Here is a 16,780-nt window from a genome sequence, read left to right as displayed (position 1 = left end):
CTGCTTCATGTCTTCCCAACCTTCTCTGCTCTATCCTGCTTCCTGAAGGAAGCTTCTGTCTGGAAAATTAGTGAAAAGCCAGAAGGAATCTGGGTTTCAACCCTGCTGATAATTGCTGTGAGCCATCACACCTGCACTCACAGTGTATTCAGCCCCCTGCAACCATTTCATCAGCATCATAAAGCATTGGCAGCTTGTCTCAGTGCTGTGTATTTGTGGTCAGCATTGGAGCTTCTGATGGAGAGCAGTGGAAATCAGGTTGTATTTCGTGTTGTAGTTATTTGCCTGCATAGTCTTGCTTTATCTCTCTCTGAACAGCAAAATTCATGTGGCCTGCAAAATATCAGCCTTTTATTCTGGAGACAGAGGTAACCAATGCATTTCCAAGTTCCATACTGAGAAATTACTCTGATTTAAGGTTTTGATTTCAATCCTGAATCAGTCTCTCAAGTTGCTAAAGCCAGAGTGAGTTATTAATCCAATCCTTTTCCTGCCAAGTTCCATGGGCATTTATTCACCTCTGCTGTCAGCAGGAGCAGGCTGGGTATGGTTTGCAAGTGTATGTATTCTTGTCTCCATGTTCCTCATCATAACAATCTCCAGGTATCCCTGCTGTTTATTTCTCCCTTAAGAAAGGGAGCCTTGGATGTGTGTCCCCCTGTTCTCACTTGTGAGGAAGAGAAAGTGTTGGCTCACCTTGAACTTGCACGCTGTAGAAGCATGCTGCTTTTCCGCAACAAGTGAGAAAAGCTGCTCTTCTCTCCAAGTGGAAATAAAATCTGCAGAAGAAACATAACCCAACTACAGAATTCACATTGCAGGAGAGGACAAAGCAAAACAAATTCACTATTCAGATTTATCAGCAAGCAGTCTGGTACACCTGTTACTTAGGCATGCCACAAAAGTAGTTTCTAGCATTTTCTCACACTCTGGATAATTTTTTTTAGCTGTTCTCATTCCTGGCTTACTGGCTCCAAGCTCAGCTTTTCCATACAATCCTTGCCTGCTGTTACACGATGAGGTTGGGGCAGTTAGCTCAACTTTTGTGACTAGCTGGTAACTCAATGCAACTGATCCTCCACAAGAAACAAGGAAGGACTTTCAATCAGAAAATTTAATATCAATTTATATACATGCCTGGGTTCCCATAACTGCTAGAAGCAGAGTCATGTTAGTACAGCATGGTATTGGAGTCCATGCAGAAACTAGCTGCAGATAGGCACAAGGTCTGTGCCTCTTGTCTGCCTCAGCTGGGTTTCATCCAGAACCTCCAAGACCTTATGGGTCTTGAAGACCCAGTTTTAGTGTGTTCCCTGTCAAAAGGCTGCTATGAGTGAAGGTAGATTAGATTTAGTCCCTGGTGACCTTGGAGAAAGTGGAACACAGCTCATCCAGCCTTTACAGCATCTCTTCATAAGAAGTGGCAAGCTCATGCCCTTTGCTGTTAATTCTGCTGTGCCTTTTGCCACTACCAGATCTGGGTTTCCTCTTATGGTGGCCAGCTAGGCTGCTGCTCTAATTTTGCTTTTCCCATTCCTATCTCCTGTGCAGAGAAGCAGAGGGAGCTGGCTCGGAAGGGGTCCCTGAAGAATGGCAACATGGGAAGCCCAGTTAATCAGCAGCCCAAGAAGAACAACGTGATGGCACGAACAAGGTAAAGGACTGGAAGAGTACTCACAGCTGTGCTCTGAGCTGCAGTCCCCAATGGTCCTGGGGTGGTCAGGGACAGTGTTCATTGCATTTGCCTTCTGCCAGCCACACTACAAGAGCAGTGATGGCCCTTCCTGGAGCTGGCAGCCCCAAATGCTCTGGGCTGTGTTGCATCCCAGCCCCTGGGAAGATGCAAGGACACTTGAGCCCAGGACCAGAGTTATTGCAGCCTGTAGAAGGCAGAGGAAGCCCAGCCAGGTTAAAATCAGGGGGTTGATAGAGCCATCCTGCAGGATCTGAGTAGTCTCAGGTAGCACCTGATCCTGCCAGTGGGAGAGGAGCTGTGCTTCTTCGTTAAACACAGACTAGTTTAGAGCTTAATTCTGCCTTGGTTGCCTTTGTCACTGTAAGTTCCACTGCTCCTTTTTGATGGGTGACCTATTCTACTACTGACAGATTTAATGAAGCTTGTAAATAATCTGTCTCTGTGTGATTTTCTACATACCTTCTCCACTCTTGGAACAGCATGGTCACACTTTGCTGGAGATGCTTTGAAGGAGCTCTGTAAGAGGGTATTAGGCAGTATGTCTAGTGAGGTTTATGTGCTGTAAACAAAGACATTCTGAACTGAATATTTTCTTTTAGAGTATTTCTATTTTTTGTCTGTGCAGACTTCAGTACACTAGCGTATTACTTACCTATGTTCAGGTAAGAGGAAACCCCATGAGCCCACAGAATTGCATGCTTTGCATGCTGCTGGAAAGGTGACAGGTTTTAGTGGAGGACCTCACTTAAAATGATGGAGGAATCTGGGGGATGCTGGATGTTTACTGATGAAGGGGAAAGTTTTCTGGATTACCATATATTAAGTAGAATAGGAGCTGCAGGTCAGAGCCTCTCTATATGCAATGCATCTGAAAAATGAACTTTCTTGTTCACACTAATTCCCCAGACCCAAAATTTTAGTCATAAATCCTGACAGGACCTAGTCAACTTTTAGTTGTAAGCCCCTGAAATACATATGGGGAATATGCTGCATTGCTTCCTCTCTGTGTTCAGGTGTTGAGGCTGTATAAAAGAGCCAGACCTTTCATGGCAGCAAGAAATTCAGGAACTGTGCTCAGCTGTGTTTTCCATGCCCACTGGTCCTCCTTATCTTCCAAGTACATTCTGGAAAAGCTTGTTTTCTTTTGACAATAGGCACAAGCTAGCATCCTGAGAGGAATGGTAGCAAATTTGCTGCTTGAGAGGTTTAGAAACACTGAAATTAGTGGAGGAAGATAATAAGGGAGAGAAGGTGGGATAAATAGAGGTATCTACCTGTAACATGAAGAAATTTTCCATGGAGAGATTGTTGTTTCCAAGCTGCCGATGGAAAGAGCAGAGCAGTGACACCTATTGACAAAAGATTTTAAACAGCCAGCTCAGTTTTATTTCACTGGGCACCTCTGAATGCTTCAGTCTGTCTGCCCCTGACTGGTAACACCAGCAAGGCAGAAATGCCACAAGCTTGTTGAAGCAGGTTTTCACAGGGTAACAGTTGCAGTATAATGGGAAATATTCCAGGAGGACACACTGCAAAATTTCCAGATTATTGTTTAAGTCTGAACTGTTGGCTTCCTCAGGTCTCTGCAGGACAATTAAGCTAAAACCATTTCCCCCTTTTTAATAGTTCTGCTCTTCTCATCAAATATGTTTTCCTTTGTGCTTTACCTCTCCTACTCTGTACTCCACCTCCTCCTTCTTCCCCAACACCTCTGTTATTTTGTATTATCCCTGTGGATTTCTGACATCCAGCCTTTAGTACAAGGTTGCCTTCACCATTCAGTCCTCTTCAGGGACAAGGGTGCAGACAGCCTTACAGGCGAGAGTGATTGGATCCATAACACCCTCAGTCTCCTTAAAATCAAATTAAATGTGAACGAGGTAGGGGTGATGCTCTTCCTATGAGTGTAGACAGAGCCCACAACACCATCCACATCACTTGAATACAGCTGAGTGCTACAGTCCACTCAGGGTAACCTAAACTTGGACATTATGTGGCTTCGAGTGAGCAAAAACACAAAGACAAAGAAGCTTACCAGGGCAGCTGCAGACAAAAGCAGCTTGTTCACCACTGCTACCCGACTTTATTCCAAGGACAGTGGGAAGTGAAGATAAGGACAATCAGGATGTGAGGGAAATACTTAAATCAGAGGCAGAGACACTGTAACAATTTTTGTCTGCAGCAGTTAAATTAAAGTTTTTTGTTATTAAGAAAAAAGACACTTCTCAAGAAGATGTAGTGGGGTTTTTTTTTCATCAAGTAAATATGAATGTTCTGCTTCTAGATCACCTGAGAGTGCTTTGTTCACTGATGATTTAATAACAACTGTCAGTGAATATATATGGAGCAGGAACTGGAAAACTGGAGAGGGAAAATGGGAGTCAATACTTCTGATATCTGTATGGGCAGGCTTGTGCTGCCAAATCTCAGCTTCAGCTCCAGACATCTTTGCTTCTTGATTTCCTGCCTTCATATCTGAGGAGCAGAAGGACTGTCCCACTTCTGTGAGAAGGGCTACTGAATTTTGCAAGTGGATCCCATTTTCTCCAGTCCTCTGGTGCAGCAGTTTGGAAATTCTGCGTCAGGTTTTAAATTAATTTATTTAATTTATGTTTCAGTGAACACAGTAAGAAAATATAACTAATTGTGAACCTATATATCTGCTTTGTTATAGGATTTGATATATCTTACTCTTCCTGAGCCTGACCACTGACGGTGCTTGCCAGGACTTCTTATTTCTAAAATTGTTAATGGCTTGCTGCAATTATCTGTGCAGGAGCAGAAAAACATTTCAGGTAGTTAGAGAGTAGTTGGAGCATGGATGAGATGGATTATCATACTTAGATTTATATTTCTTAAAGTCTTAGTGAAGCATCATTGTGCATCATGGTGTGCTGTTAAAAACCACTTGGGAGAAAGTGGTTGATTTACTGAAAGAGATTTTTGTCACTACTGAGGTTCTTACTTGCTGAACAAAGAATCCTACTCCATTTGTTGGTTTAGTTAATCTTATTTTAATTGTGAACCAAATTATTTTTGAATTTTTTTGGATGAAAGGACTTCATTGTGAACGAGATATTATTGTATTAACACATTTTTCTTATCCTAGAAGTTCTGAAGCCTGCACTCCATTTCACAAACTCTCCCGCGCAGTTAAAGGTGCAGAGTCATCCTCAGCCTTTGTAACATTTCTGATTAACTGAAAGTCATAGCAAAAAAACAGAATTTAAAAAGTGCTGCTCTGACTGGTTTCTTATGCTGGTCACACCAGCTCAGGTTTCTAATATTACTAAATTTAGTGCTGAGACCTCAGAAGTGTTGTGTTGCCAGAGGCCTGGATAGGGATTCAGACAGAGGCACCACATAATATCCCTGATGTCCAACAGCAGAATAGTGGGATCACTCTGGTCTCTGGCTTCCCCTCGCCTCCTTCTCCTATGTGCTTACTGCTGGTGTCAGGTACCCTTGCCAGGAAAAAAACAAGCAACAAGAAAATGAGCAATCTGATATGACAGGCAATGCTAGCCAAACAGGTTTACCAGAATGAAGTACAGAATGTCCCAATGTTGTTTTTTTTTTTCTTCCAGGAAGGGGTATGTTCCTAGGGCATGCCCACTGTTAATCCCTGAGAAACCACTGTTGGCTACCCAGAGACACATCTTGCTCCCTCTGAATTGCACCCATTTAAACATCTTCACCAATAAGGAGGGGGCTTGCAAAGAAGTGAAATGGGGAAAGCCAACTTTATCATACAGCTTTACCCTAGGCAGTGTGTGGTTCTGAGCTTTACTGTGTGGTTAATGGACAACATTTAATTATTTCAGGCTCGTCGTTCCCAACAAGGGCTACTCGTCGCTAGACCAGAGTCCAGATGAAAAGCCCCTGGTAGCCCTGGATACAGACAGGTATGCAAAAGGTTAAAAACATTATATACATGACAGCTTAAGTGGGTTTTCATGCCAGAGGGCAGCACTCACATTCTTCCCTCCACTGTTCCCTTTGACCTATGCCATGGTGGGTCTCTGTGTAAGAACAAGGGAGAAGAGCTGTGAGAAAAGATCTGAGGGTCACAGATGAAAGCTGCTCTACAGGCTCCCTTGATGTAGCTTCTCTGTGCCTGAAGAACAGTTTCATAGCACAAGAAAGATAGGACAAAGTGGGGAGTACAGGTCTCATCTAACCAATTCCTTCTTCACTGTACTTGTACTTCCCTGCAGTGATGATGACTTCGATATGTCCAGATATTCCTCCTCGGGATACTCATCAGCTGAGGTGAGTTATACTCTCTCCTGCCATCCTTGCCATAAATACAAGTAACAGAGCAGCCAGAAATGGCTTATAGAGTCCTTGCACAGGCAGAAATGGCCACACATATTTAGTAGTGGTATAGACTCCGTGAGTCTGGAAGGGGCCATGGCAGAAACTGTGTCATGTTGCTTTCTTCCCTGGTGATGATGCAGAGATCTTCCCATCAGCAGTTTTCACAGCTACCTTTGGTTTCACTCAAACTTTCCCTCATTCTGCCTAGTCCTGCAGTGACCCATGAGGTGCAAAAGCATCATCTTGACTGCCATGGCAGCTCAGCAACTGTATGCATGCCAAGGACACAAATAAAGGATCTGAGGGTGTGCTGTGATTTCCAGTTACTGGAGTGGTCAGGGTCACCCAGTGTGTGTTTACTTGGAGCAAGCAGAAATTCCAGGGAGGACTTGCAGATATGAACTCTTGCCCTTTCAAAGAGAAAAGGCAGGAAGCTCAGGCTTGTTAGTCCCTCTGCATTGTTTCTGAGTAAATTCCTGTACTCTCTCATGAATTTGTTGCTTGGCCTCTTGTAAGAAGCCTCTGGCTACTGCTTCTGCAGGATTTTGTATCCAGGGGCTGAGCAGTCATTCTGCCCACAAACTGCTCAGAACTCTTGCCCCTTGTTTCGCTTCCTTGGGTAAAATACCTCTGAAACCCTGGGAAACAGCCAAGAGCAGTGACCATGTCAGATGATCTCAGCTGTTTCTGTGCCCTGACTAAGTGTTGTTTATATAGATCCAGTGACTTCAGCACTTGAACTTGAGATCACCGAGCCAAAGTTTATCATCTTTTCCCTGCTATAGTGTGCCCCAGACTGAGAGGGGGGACTGGTCATCTGCGAGTAAATAATATTATTGCATTACTTTAACTGAGGGCATGTCCTTAGGGAAAAATTACTCCATAACAAAATAGTTTATCTCACTGTAGATATTTCTTCTGTGGAGAAGTTAGTACCCTCCCCTCACCTGAGGTCAAATCTAGGACTGTGGGGCAATTGTTAATGATGGGGAAATACATTCCCAAATAAGGGAATGATGTATGAATCCTTTATCTTCTGACCACCAAAAGTAAGAAGTCCCAAGTGTTTGACTGTTTGTCTCTTTGTCTGTAGCAGATCAACCAAGACTTGAACATCCAGCTGCTAAAGGATGGGTACCGGTTAGATGAGATCCCGGATGACGAGGACCTCGACTTAATCCCCCCTAAATCTGTCAACCCCACCTGCATGTGTTGCCAAGCCACCTCCTCCACCGCCTGTCACATCCAGTAGTGAGGCCGGCAGGCTGTGATCAGTGCTTTCCACTATAACTGTAAAACTTAACAGCCATTGCTTCCTCCTATGGTAGGACGTGCACCTCTTTGTGTTCATGGAGCCAGGAGAAACCAAAAAATTCATTTTATGATTGGTTGATAACTTATTTTAAACTATGGTAAAACAAAAGAGAAGTTGCTCAATGTGCCAGGCAGTGCCTGGCAGAGCTGACTGGTCTGGAGAGCGAATGCAGAGGGGTCCAGAGATACCTCCTTGGTTTGTTTAGGCACTGGGGATATTTTGTAAAGTGTCTTTTTCCAGAATGGGAAAGGTCAGATGGGACTTCAGGTAATCCTGCCCACTGAAACCGATCCATTTGAAAGATTAGGGCAAGTTGGAGGTATCAAAGTGTTTTACCAATGAGAGGAAGTCAGTTCTTAATTCATTCACTAAACCTGTTTCATTCGCATAACCAAAACAATGTTATAACTGGGGCACAGGAATGGGGACGGACCAGGGCATCCTTTCTTATGGCAAGGCTAGCCAGGACTAGCATGACACAATTCATTCACCTGCAAAAGGGACAAGTAGCTGACATCTCACTGTGAGTCAGTACTAGCTAGAGCTGATGTGTCACTTAGCCAATGCAATCTACCCTTAGCGCCACATTAAATTACCACCAAACACATCAGGTTCGATCTGCAATCCACTCATGCACTTCAAGGACCTGCTCATTGCCCAGGAATACCAACCATACTTGTGACTTCAGTTCAGTCACGTATTCTGACTTCAGCCTGTATTTAATCCCTGTGCGATCCATCTCTTTCCAAAAATCTTAAACTTTGTTCAACTGAGAAGAAATTAATCCGGCATGAGTCAGGACTTGAGATGTGCTGAACAACAGTGCTGGAAAAGCTAGTTGAAGACAGCACATTTTAAGAGTGCTTGACTCTTGATATTCTCTTGACACTGTGTCTCTGGGTTCTTGTGGGAGAAACTCGTTAATGCTGAAGTCATCAGTGTGGTGGGGTTAGACTTGAGAGGAATTTTCAGCAGCAGCAGAGTTATGAACAGCTTCAGCTGAAAGGTGCCCATGAGAGGAAACTGCTGTTCACCCCCTGTCTGCCCCATTGTGAGCCAGACATTGTACCAGGTCAGGAGCAGTTGGTGCCGCAAAATTAGGAAACCTGTTACATTAGGTTGCTGGTCTGAGCTCCCAGCTCACCAGCAGATTGTTTTGAATGCAGAATCACTTCTGGAATTAGGAAACATGTCCTCTCCCTGACTGCAGCATATGCAAGGGATGGGCTGGCATTTTTCTTGGTGTTGAAATCTTTTGCCACAGGCACAATTCTTGTGTTTCCCTGGCCTTTCAGGAGGAAGGACCACCTGCCTTGGGTCATCACCTGCTTTGTAGGCTAGGAAAGGAAAAAAAAATGAGGGCAGTTCTGAGCTTCCCATCAGAATTCCTGAGTCACAAAGCAGAGCCTGAGCTGCACCACAACAGATGGATTCCCCATCTGAAATCTATATGAAGTGAGCTGAGTCTTTAAAAAGTCTTAATTAGCAGGAGATTTTTTTAACATCCTGGAGATTTACTCTGTGCAGTGCAAAACTTGATACCAGCCACAGTATGAGTGAAAGAGCAGGCACACAAGATTCCCAGGCTTATTTACTTGATGGTGTTGACAACTTTTAAAGCTGTGCTTGTCCCCTCTGCCTAAAAAACATGCTGCCACTCTGATTCCAGGCCATAGAAAGAGGACTTGAATGGTGGTGCTTGCTGAGCATCCCTGCCTCTTCATACAGAAGTGATGGTTAACTTGCCAACTCTTGTGGGGATAGTGTTCCTCAAGTGAATTCATCTCCTTTTCTTACTACCTGGTAGTGCTGCTAAGGGGGAATATTTCCAAAATACAACTCAGGTATGAGGTTTTCCAGAGGTGAGGGAAGTAGAGAGTACAGAAAAAGATTAAAGGGAAAAACATTCCTTAAGGAGTCTTTTTTAATGGCGAATGTAGTCAAAACATATAGAAATACCATGGTCCAACCAAATCCTATAGGACATGAACAACACTCTTTAAATCTTCACTCTTCTGGAGAGGGACTTTGCAGTTCAGCACTGGTATCATGGAATGTCTTCATCACATTTATCCTCCTGGGTCAGTCTCTGTGCCTTCCAGCCAGGCTGCACACCTCAGCCTTTCCCACAGCCCTTGCTCAGGAGCTCAGAGAATTTCAGAGTGCCTGCTAGAGCAACAAGCCATCCCTTCACCTGGGCCAGCCACTGAGGACTGCACATCCCACAGGTCTCCATCATGCTGCCATCATAGAATCATGCCATCATCTAGGTTGAAAAACACCCTTAAGATCACTGAGTTCCGCTATGGCCAAGCACTGTCCTGTTCCGTCTAGGATAGAAGGAGGCTTGCTGTTACTCTTATCTCTCAGGGTTAACACCTCTCCTCTGAGGGACAGACTTAGTGGACTTGGCAGTGCTGGATTAACAGTTGGATTCTATGATCTTAAAGGTCTTTTCCAACCTGAGGGGTTCTATGACATCCACTGTCCCATGGCACCATTACCAAGTCCTTTTATTGCTCCTGTTGCTGGTTTTTGCCTGCCATGTGCCCTGAGACATTCCCCAACCCTGCAACTGCCTTCAGCCCTTTGCATTTTGTGATGTGCATCTGCTTCTAGCACAGCCCTTTAGGGAGGGAGGGAGGGAGGGAGATTAATTCAGATGTTCCATTTGGTGCTTCCTCCAAATACAAACCGAAGCACAACTCAAGCATTTTTGCCTGTGCACAGAAGGAGTTGGTTGTAGAAATAGTTGGTTTGGCATGACAGTACAGGACCATAAAATGGCAATTTTTTGGCTTCTCCTCTCTATGCTTTGTGTTCATATATTTTATTAGGGGAATAATGTAGAAAGGGTGGGGAAAAGTAGTTACCTGTGTAGGGTCGTTATCAGAAAGGCTGAGTGGCTTAAGGCAATGCACATGTGGCTGTCATAGAAAACTGAACACTAACCCTTCTGAACTGCAGCCCCTTCAGCAGATTATGACCCTACAGCATGTTTGTTGGCTCATTATGGAATATTGAGGACTGCCCATTGGTAGGTATCAACCACAGATGAGGCTGGTTCCCCCTGTCTGGCCTCACATTCAGACCTTTGCTTTGGCAATCAGGTTTTCTATATGCCCTCAGAGTCACAGAATGGGTAAGGCTGGAAGGGGCCACAGTGGGGTCATCTGATCCAGCCTCTCTGCTCAAGCAAACCTTGTTGGAGTTTATGCTGTGGTGATTTCCTGGGAAGGTGTGGAGATAGATGACTATGCTGGCACTGCTCTCCTTAGATCAGTCTCTGCCACCAGGGCCAGAAAAAGGCAGAAGGCAGGAGCACAGACTCTGGCTCTCTGTCACAACATTTCTGCAAAATCTACAGAGCTGCTGGGTGCTCTCCTAAATGCAGATGGCATGCAAGAAAGAAAATTGTTCCTTCCTCCAGTCTTTGCACCAAACAAGATGGCCCTCTCAGGCCACATTTTCAATCCAAAGCTGTACAGAAAACCAAGGGGAGGAACACCATGGAGTATGAAATGCTGCGTTGCTGTCTACCTAAATTACCACGCAAACAGCACTCTGTTCCATCTCTCTTGTCTGCAAACACCACATTTCCAGATGTTTTTGGGAGGAGGAACATCCTCCTAGTCTTGAGGAAGGTCTATAGATAGTGTGTTCATGTGTTTGTACATAAACCTCAGCTGAAAGGAGGCTGATGCCCATTCTGAAGGCTCATTTGATATCTTACCAGACACATCTTGAAGTGAGCCCTTGGAAGAGCCACTGGGTGATATCTGACATTGCTGCATGTCTGTCCCTAACATGTGTGCTTGGCCATTGGATCTGCTGTGCTCTCCTGGCTGTTCTGCCTGCAAATGCCTTGCAACTGCAAAACCGGGTGACCATTCCTGCCACATGGACTTTGAGAGGAACTTCAGGACAGTTTCCCCACAGACAATAGGGACTCGGCTCCTTCTGGTTTGTTTCACCAGCTCTTGTCCCAAAGGAGGCACCCACTGTGTTCAGTGGTTCACTGGCTGACACACAGGTCTGCAATCCTGAGCAGGATCCTTCTCTTTCCATGCACAGTCTGATCCTGGGCTGGCCTGCAGGCTGTGCAGGAGAATGCAGGAGGCTTGAAAAATGCAGCGCCCTGTGTGTGACTCAACAGAAACATGAAGATGCTTTTGAAGAAAGGAAGGACCCTGCTGGGCAACAGATGGAAAACAGGAAAAGGAAAGCAAGCAATAACTGGAAAGATTGCCAAGTGCCATCGTGGCCTTGGGCAGATCCCAGTTGTCCGAGTTGATCTGTCTCAGTGCAGTGCTGATGCCAGTGGGGAGCAAAGCTTGCTTTCAGATGTACACACCAGAAACATCCTGTCCCTGAGCTGGCACTGCAGCCAGCTACTGCCCTGGTGGGTCTGCTGGACTCTTAAAGCACAGGAAAATGAGATCTGAGGTCCTTGCTGCTGTAGGTATTTGCTCTAACCTCAGGCAAGTCACATCCTATCTTGATGTCAATTCCCTTCTGGGGCACATGGGAGAAACCTGCCTTCCCAAAGTGCTGCCACCATCCTGCATGGATACTGTCAAGTGTGAGGAGCACCATTGATAGGACAGTTCTGCAAGAGGGATGTAAATATAGTGCTTTAGAAATTTAATTCCTATTTTCAAAATACTACTCTATTTTCCCTCTTTTTATCATCTTCTGATGTTCTTCACACATGCCAGAATGCAGCAGGGTGGAGGTTAGTACAGAGGTTAAACATCTTTGGAGAAAGATGTTTGTCAAGGATGTGTTATCCAGTTACTTGGCAGCTGATTCTTGCACAGCTGGCTTCTGAGTTTGCCTGCTCCCAGAGGGAACACGTACAAAGATTTGATGACCCAACAGCACCATCCACTGATAGCAGAATTAAGGAATTTAGGAGTGCAGCTTGGGATGGCAAGTAGTCACAAAGGAGAACAGAGGATTGAAAGGCTCATTTTTGGGATATCCCTATAGCAGTTTCATGCTTTTAGCAAACATATGATCATCTTAGCCTTTAGACTGGTGGTTCTGCCTGGGCTCATCCTTTGCTTTTCGATTCTCGCTTCACATCTACGTGGGATACTGCCACTCTTACCTAGAATGCCGTAGGCTTTGGCACCTGGCTGCTGCTTGGCTCAGCAAGCTTGGGCTGCATGATCAAAAGCAACATCTGCATAGAGGAGCAGTGCCACAGGGCTAGCTGGGAAGGCATGGAAAGGTCTTCATTTTAAGCTGCTTTTCACCTCTAGGCATACTTGTCTATTCCTTTCAAGGCTCAGCTGTGAGAGGGATTGCTCCAAACTGCACCTCATCAGACAAACCCACCTTTGTTACAGAACCACACAAGACCTGAAGCAGAAGGGCCAGGAATTTAGCATAAAGAGAGATTTTGTGGCTGGGATTGTCTGCGGGAGGTCAGTGGAGGTTTCTCATAGGGGTTGTGGTCCATATTTTAACTTCCTCTATTATGCAGCTGAGCTGCTGCATTGCTTCCCAAAAATTACAGCTACTTCCCTTCCTTTGCCCCACTTGACATTGTTGGCAGTCCCAGGATGACAGTAGCTGAACACTGCCTGTCTGAGCACATCTTTGACAGCTTGCTGGGGAGGCAGAGGCTGGGACTGACTGAGATCACACAGAGCACAGCCCCATGGCCCACGCAAGCATGCAGCAAACCATGTCACAGAGCAGGTTGCAGCTTTCCCTGGTGCTTACTTGGAAGCAGTAGGCACCAGGAAAAGGCCACTGGAAGGCCATCCTATGTCTCATTACTGCTAAGATATTTACCCTCCCAGAGCAGCATTTCTCCCCTAGCTGCCCATGCAGTTGTACCAGGTGTGCTCCTGGGAAGCACTGCTCTTCACCCAGGCTGCCTTTCTGCCTTTGCAACCTAAATAAGCTGCAACTCCATTTGGTACCCACCTTCCTCAAGCCTCCATGATTTGGGAGACACAGTTTGTTGAGAGATATAATATAGACACATGGAAAGAGCTGAAAAAACTTGGGCAAGCACTCTTCATGACAGATCTTCATGTCCACCCCCAGTTCACACATTTGTTTGTTCCATTTCTTTGCATGGAGAAGCTGCAGTAGCAGCTGTGTTCAACTTGTCGCTGCCTCTGTCCCAAGACAAACCCCAAGCAAAAGTCAGTCTAGCTGTAGGTCCATGAACAGATGGGGTGAGAATCAGACAGGAGGCTGGGATTTCTCTTCACCCACGTGAAGGCTGTGGGGCTGAGGATTCACCAGGTTCGTGCAAAACCTGGTGAGATGCAGCCCACCAAGCCGGATGCCTTCGCGCTCCTGGCCTCAGTGCTGTGGGTCCAGGTCTGTGGTCCCAGACCTGCCAACCCACGTGCTCCTGGCGTGGGCTGGAGTCCTGCAGCAGAGGCCTTAGTGGGGAGCCTGTTGGCTCTGCTTTTGCTGCACTGGGGCAGGGTGCTGTGAGATACTGGTGGGGCTGTAGTTCTGCCGGGAAAAAGACTCTGGTGGAGGATGAAGTCTTTGCGGGGGAGACAATTCAGAAAGTTGGGTTTTTCCCCTCCCCTTTTTGCACTTTTTAAACCCTTTTTACTCCTTCCACAGAGGTTATTGAACCTTCAGTTTAATAAGGGAGATGAGCTGCCATTAAATAAGTTTCTGAAGGGTCTGAAAGCAGGTGCTGACTGGCGTGCAGAGCCAGTCTGTGCCTGACGTGATTTCCAGACCTCATTGTCCAACTTGTAGCAGAGTCACCCCATGAGCTGGGCAAGGACTGGGGTGGTAGGGTCAGCACTGGCCATCATGCCAAACAGCCATGGCTTCCCAAACTGAAGAAGAATCAGACCAGAAAATGGGGGAAGGAGCAACCGCAGTAGAAGGATAGCTAGTTGTCACAAGTAATCTTCGGTATCCGTGTCCAGTGGTTAGTCCTAGAATTGCAAGCCTTGTTATATTGCACACACGTCCTCCTTCCACTCCCCTTTTCTCAAAGCAGCCGTCGCCTTTCTTCCCCCTGCCCCATGCACTAGTGATGAGCATCAGAGGCAGTTGCACCAAAGTGATTCTCAGCCCAGTTCTGCATCCCCCCTTCTCACCCAAACCCAAGGCAACCCAGACAGTTGTTGGCCTTCACAAGTCTAGTAACTCCAGTTGGGTTTCTTTCCTTGTGTTTCATGGCTTCCTTCCCATGCACTCTAGCAGGGCAGTACAGGAGGCTCTGATCATGTCCCAGGAAGTTTCTTTGCCCCCAGCAGCACCTTGCAGACATGCACCTTACTGGGAATGTACTGGGTCAATGCTGGTGAGATCTGGCACCGCCGATCTTAAATGGGTGGCAGTTGATGGGGATCCACCCAAGGAAGTTGGCAGAAAGTGGCTACTGTCCCTTTTCTTTTCTTTTTTGAGGGAAAGAGGGATTTTTTTGGCATTACAATTATTGTCCATCTTCCAGTGGCCAAGTTCTGGGCTGCATTAATAATTGGGGTTCACTGGCTGTCCAGGCAGGTGTGGAGCTCTGCACCAACCTTAATAGCAAATGTCATGGCTGTAGCCAGAGCCTGTGTACAGGATGGGTTTCTTCCATGCTGGCAAAGTACTTTCAGCAGGCTCCAGATGGACACTTCTGGCAGACAGAAAAACAGCACTCCTCCAAGTCCAGATCAAATCTGCACTTCCATTTTGTGTCCTCAGCATGGGAAAAAAAATCAGCCTGAGCTAATGCCTTCCTGGTCTCCATTCCCCGTGTGGTGCCTGGTGCCCCAGGGGAAGGGGTGGTGGGAGGCATTTCAAGGTCACCAAAATCAAGATCCTTTTTGGATTTATTTAATGGAAATACATTTCAGGACGGGAGACCTCCCGACCTTTGCGTTAATCTCAAGAGCAGATGAATTTCTGGCTGTCCTTGCATATAGTGAAATATAGCTGAAACAGCCAATCACAAATAGAGTTAAATGTAGGGTTTGACCTGAATAACCTTTTAATTAGGAAGATAAATTTGTTGTAGCTTGACCTTAGTCCTTGTTAGGAACCTGCTAATCATTTGACATGCAGAGTGTATTAATGCTGCACTTAACTTGGCCATTGTTTTTTTTTATCTGGTTTTGGGAGTTTTCTCACTTCCAAAGCATCATTCTGCATCCTGTATGGGTTTTCTTTTGTTCCCTTTTTTCCCATTCAGATTCATGTAGCACACTGTTGTACTTTTGTTCCCGTCTGTGTAGAGTATTGCCTTAAACAGATCAGTTGTGTTATGGTTTGTTTTGGGTTTTCTCTTTTCTACCATCAGTTTTATGCATTAATTTATTTTAAAACGTGGGGGTTTTTTTCAAAAACATGAAAAACGTGTATAGTATTTTTTTTTAACATTTCCATTGCAGTATTTATCATTGTTACTGGTTGTGTGTAGTGTAACGGAATTAATGATATTAAAAAGCATACATATGAAAACCGGCCTGATAGCCTTTTTTTTCATTGGAGCAAACCACGGCAAGGGGGTGTGGACTGCACCAGCTCCTCTGAGTCCCCAGCAGTTGCAGATGCTGAAACCGAGGGTGCAGCCTTCACTCCATGGCCTGCTTGGTCCCAGAAACAGCAGCTGCTGTGACCTGTGTGAATGGCAGAGGTAAATATTCCAGGACTGGCCACCAACATTTGGGAAACATGAGTCCCCAGGGCAGCAGGAAGGCACACAAGGCTGCACCCAGCTCCTGCATCCAGTCAGCAAGAAGCAGAAAGAACTGCTGCATCTGTATGACATCAGTGGGTGAAATAACCTTTTCTCCAGCCCTGCAGCTGTTCTGCCCCTCTAAGCTGTTGGCACAGGAGCCAAGCCCTGATTTTAAAGTCCAATACACGCAGCTGGAAAACCTGTGGACCACCAGGGATAGAGGACAGCCATGGAGGCCAGTGGATCATGCAGGCAACAAACCTGGTGCAGGATTAGTACCCCCACAGCTGAGAGGCTTGGGTTCCACCTCTGCACAGTGGTGCTCCCCAGACCTGCGACCTGGCTTGCTCCAAGACACTGCAGTGTCCACCTTCCCCTCCCAGCCTCCCACTGACTCCCTGCAGGGCATGGGGCTGATGGAAAGCCTAAACCTGGCCCAGCAGAGACCAGTAGGGTGTGAAAATCAAGGGCAGCTTGTTTTTTTCTTCTCTGAGGACACATAATTCACTTTTGCTGGGACCCACGCAGGTGTTCCAGGTTGTCCAGCAGCAAACCAGGCAGGGCTCTGCAGCCCTTCAGGGGCACAGGTTGGCATCTCCCCTGCCAAGATGGGTGTGGGTCTGCTCCCATGGATCTGCCAAGCTGAAGCAGCAGAGGGGCTGGAACAGAGAGCACAGCAGGGCTCTGAGTGGGCACAGTGTCACAGGCCAGGCCAGAGCAGGGCTTGGCTTGTCGCCATCCCTGCAGGGGCATCTCTGCTCAGCTCCCCAGCTCTGGAGAAAGC

General features: G+C 46.2%; 1 protein-coding gene across 4 annotated transcripts in view; it reads left to right on the top strand.

Moving 5' to 3' along the window:
* FAM219A (family with sequence similarity 219 member A) overlaps positions 1-15,776 on the top strand; it is a 92,270-nt gene extending 76,494 nt beyond the window's left edge. For 3 of the 4 annotated variants that reach the window (XM_005491711.4, XM_005491709.4, XM_026796251.2), the window contains exons 3-6: positions 1,552-1,654; positions 5,521-5,601; positions 5,914-5,968; positions 7,110-15,776. In XM_005491711.4, coding sequence (XP_005491768.1) covers positions 1,552-1,654; positions 5,521-5,601; positions 5,914-5,968; positions 7,110-7,268 — 398 coding nt within the window. In that variant the 3' untranslated portion in view covers positions 7,269-15,776. The remainder of the gene's footprint in view (positions 1-1,551; positions 1,655-5,520; positions 5,602-5,913; positions 5,969-7,109) is intronic. The other variant, XM_026796252.2, reaches the window with a different exon arrangement.
* Positions 15,777-16,780: the final 1,004 nt, after the last annotated feature.

Source organism: Zonotrichia albicollis, chromosome Z, assembly GCF_047830755.1.
Source record: "Zonotrichia albicollis isolate bZonAlb1 chromosome Z, bZonAlb1.hap1, whole genome shotgun sequence".
Lineage (NCBI taxonomy): Eukaryota > Metazoa > Chordata > Aves > Passeriformes > Passerellidae > Zonotrichia > Zonotrichia albicollis.
This window is presented reverse-complemented; position numbering and strand designations above follow the sequence as displayed.